This window comes from Trichinella spiralis (assembly GCF_000181795.1).
Source record: "Trichinella spiralis strain ISS 195 chromosome Unknown Scfld1356, whole genome shotgun sequence".
Taxonomy (NCBI): domain Eukaryota; kingdom Metazoa; phylum Nematoda; class Enoplea; order Trichinellida; family Trichinellidae; genus Trichinella; species Trichinella spiralis.
In genome coordinates this window covers 234085-235374 of record NW_003528295.1, presented here as the reverse complement: position 1 = coordinate 235374, position 1290 = coordinate 234085, and the positions used below count along the sequence as shown (strand labels likewise).

At 32.5% G+C, this 1290-nt stretch overlaps 1 protein-coding gene across 1 annotated transcript; it reads right to left on the bottom strand.

Annotated features, from left to right (window-relative positions):
- Window positions 1–46: 46 nt before the first annotated feature.
- Window positions 47–62, bottom strand: Tsp_11308a (phospholipid-transporting ATPase ID; the record flags this gene model as incomplete). The annotated part of the gene is made up of 1 exon (XM_003369973.1): window positions 47–62. A coding segment is annotated over exon 1 (16 nt), but the record flags the coding sequence as incomplete, so codon positions are not given.
- Window positions 63–1290: the final 1228 nt, after the last annotated feature.

The following is a 1290-nucleotide window of genomic DNA, read 5'->3' as shown; positions in this document are numbered from 1 at the left end:
TTAATTCCACGCGAAGAAAAAAACTGAAAAAAGACGATTTTTCAACCAAAATTTTGTCGCATTTTTTGCCAATAAAATGCTAAAAAATTATTAAAATTGGAAATGCTTTAATACCATCATGTACAGAATTCTTCGAACTATCCAATAAAATAAATTTCACAAAAGTTGAACATACTCCCAGCTTTTTACACGTGTTTTTCTAAAGTGGGGTGTGGCCTACCCCAACAATCCAACAACGTACCTATCGCCAACAATCCATCAAAGGGTTAAAATTGTTCGGCTTTGATTAGCTACAAGTTTTTTCATTTCATTGGTCCAAATTTTTAATTACATAACAATTCATTACGTAATCTTTGATTTCTTTTAGTGTTTTATCCGTGACGTCACCAATTTGACAGGGGAATTTTTAAATTGCTTTTAGCTGTTTTCCTTTTAAATATTTACTTTTCCACTTTGCACTTTTAGTCATTAGTATTTGTAATATGATTTAAAAAATTTCATCGCCGTTGCATGTTCTCAGTGAACTGTCAAGTCTGATGGATAGAAATGAAGCAAACAACGCTTGTTTCCTTCATCCAAACCGATGTAAACAAGACACACCCGTATCTAAAAATAGAACGGAATTTTCCACAACTGCAGTTGCCCGCCAATACAAGGTGATTGCTTAATGTTAGCATGGACTTATTTTTCTAATTTCAGCTTCTGAAAAGTTTATCACTTGTAGATTCTCCCTTTGTATTTGAATAGGCTTTAGCTGCTTTGCAGAAGGGTCAAGGCCGGGAAATAAAAGATCAATATATGCTTTATGCCTGCCGACGATGATAATTAGCAATGATCATATTTTGGTGGAACATATGCAGTGCTAGAGGAAGATAACGTGAGATGAAAAATAATTTTCTTTGCTTTCATATTTGTTTGGTGAAATGTTTTCAAAATCCAACAGATCCTTTTCGATCTGGAATGTTCAACATTTGGTTATCATCGTAATACAACAATTGCAAGTTGAATGTTTAGTCAACCCAGATGTCGGTTTATATTAGATATTGAAAAACAAATTTAATACAGTTTACACAAAATGTATAATCACAAATTTGTATTTTGTACAAAATACCAGATTTTATTTTTTATTTAAATGAAACATGAGAAGAAAAGCAATAACTCTTGTAAACAGGAGCGAAAGAAAGATTGGAAAGATTAAATTCTTCTGTAAACTAGAAACATTTTCAGAGAACAGACAGGCAAAATCAGAAGTGTTCGATGCTAATCAGCATCATCACTCCTAGTTTTAGC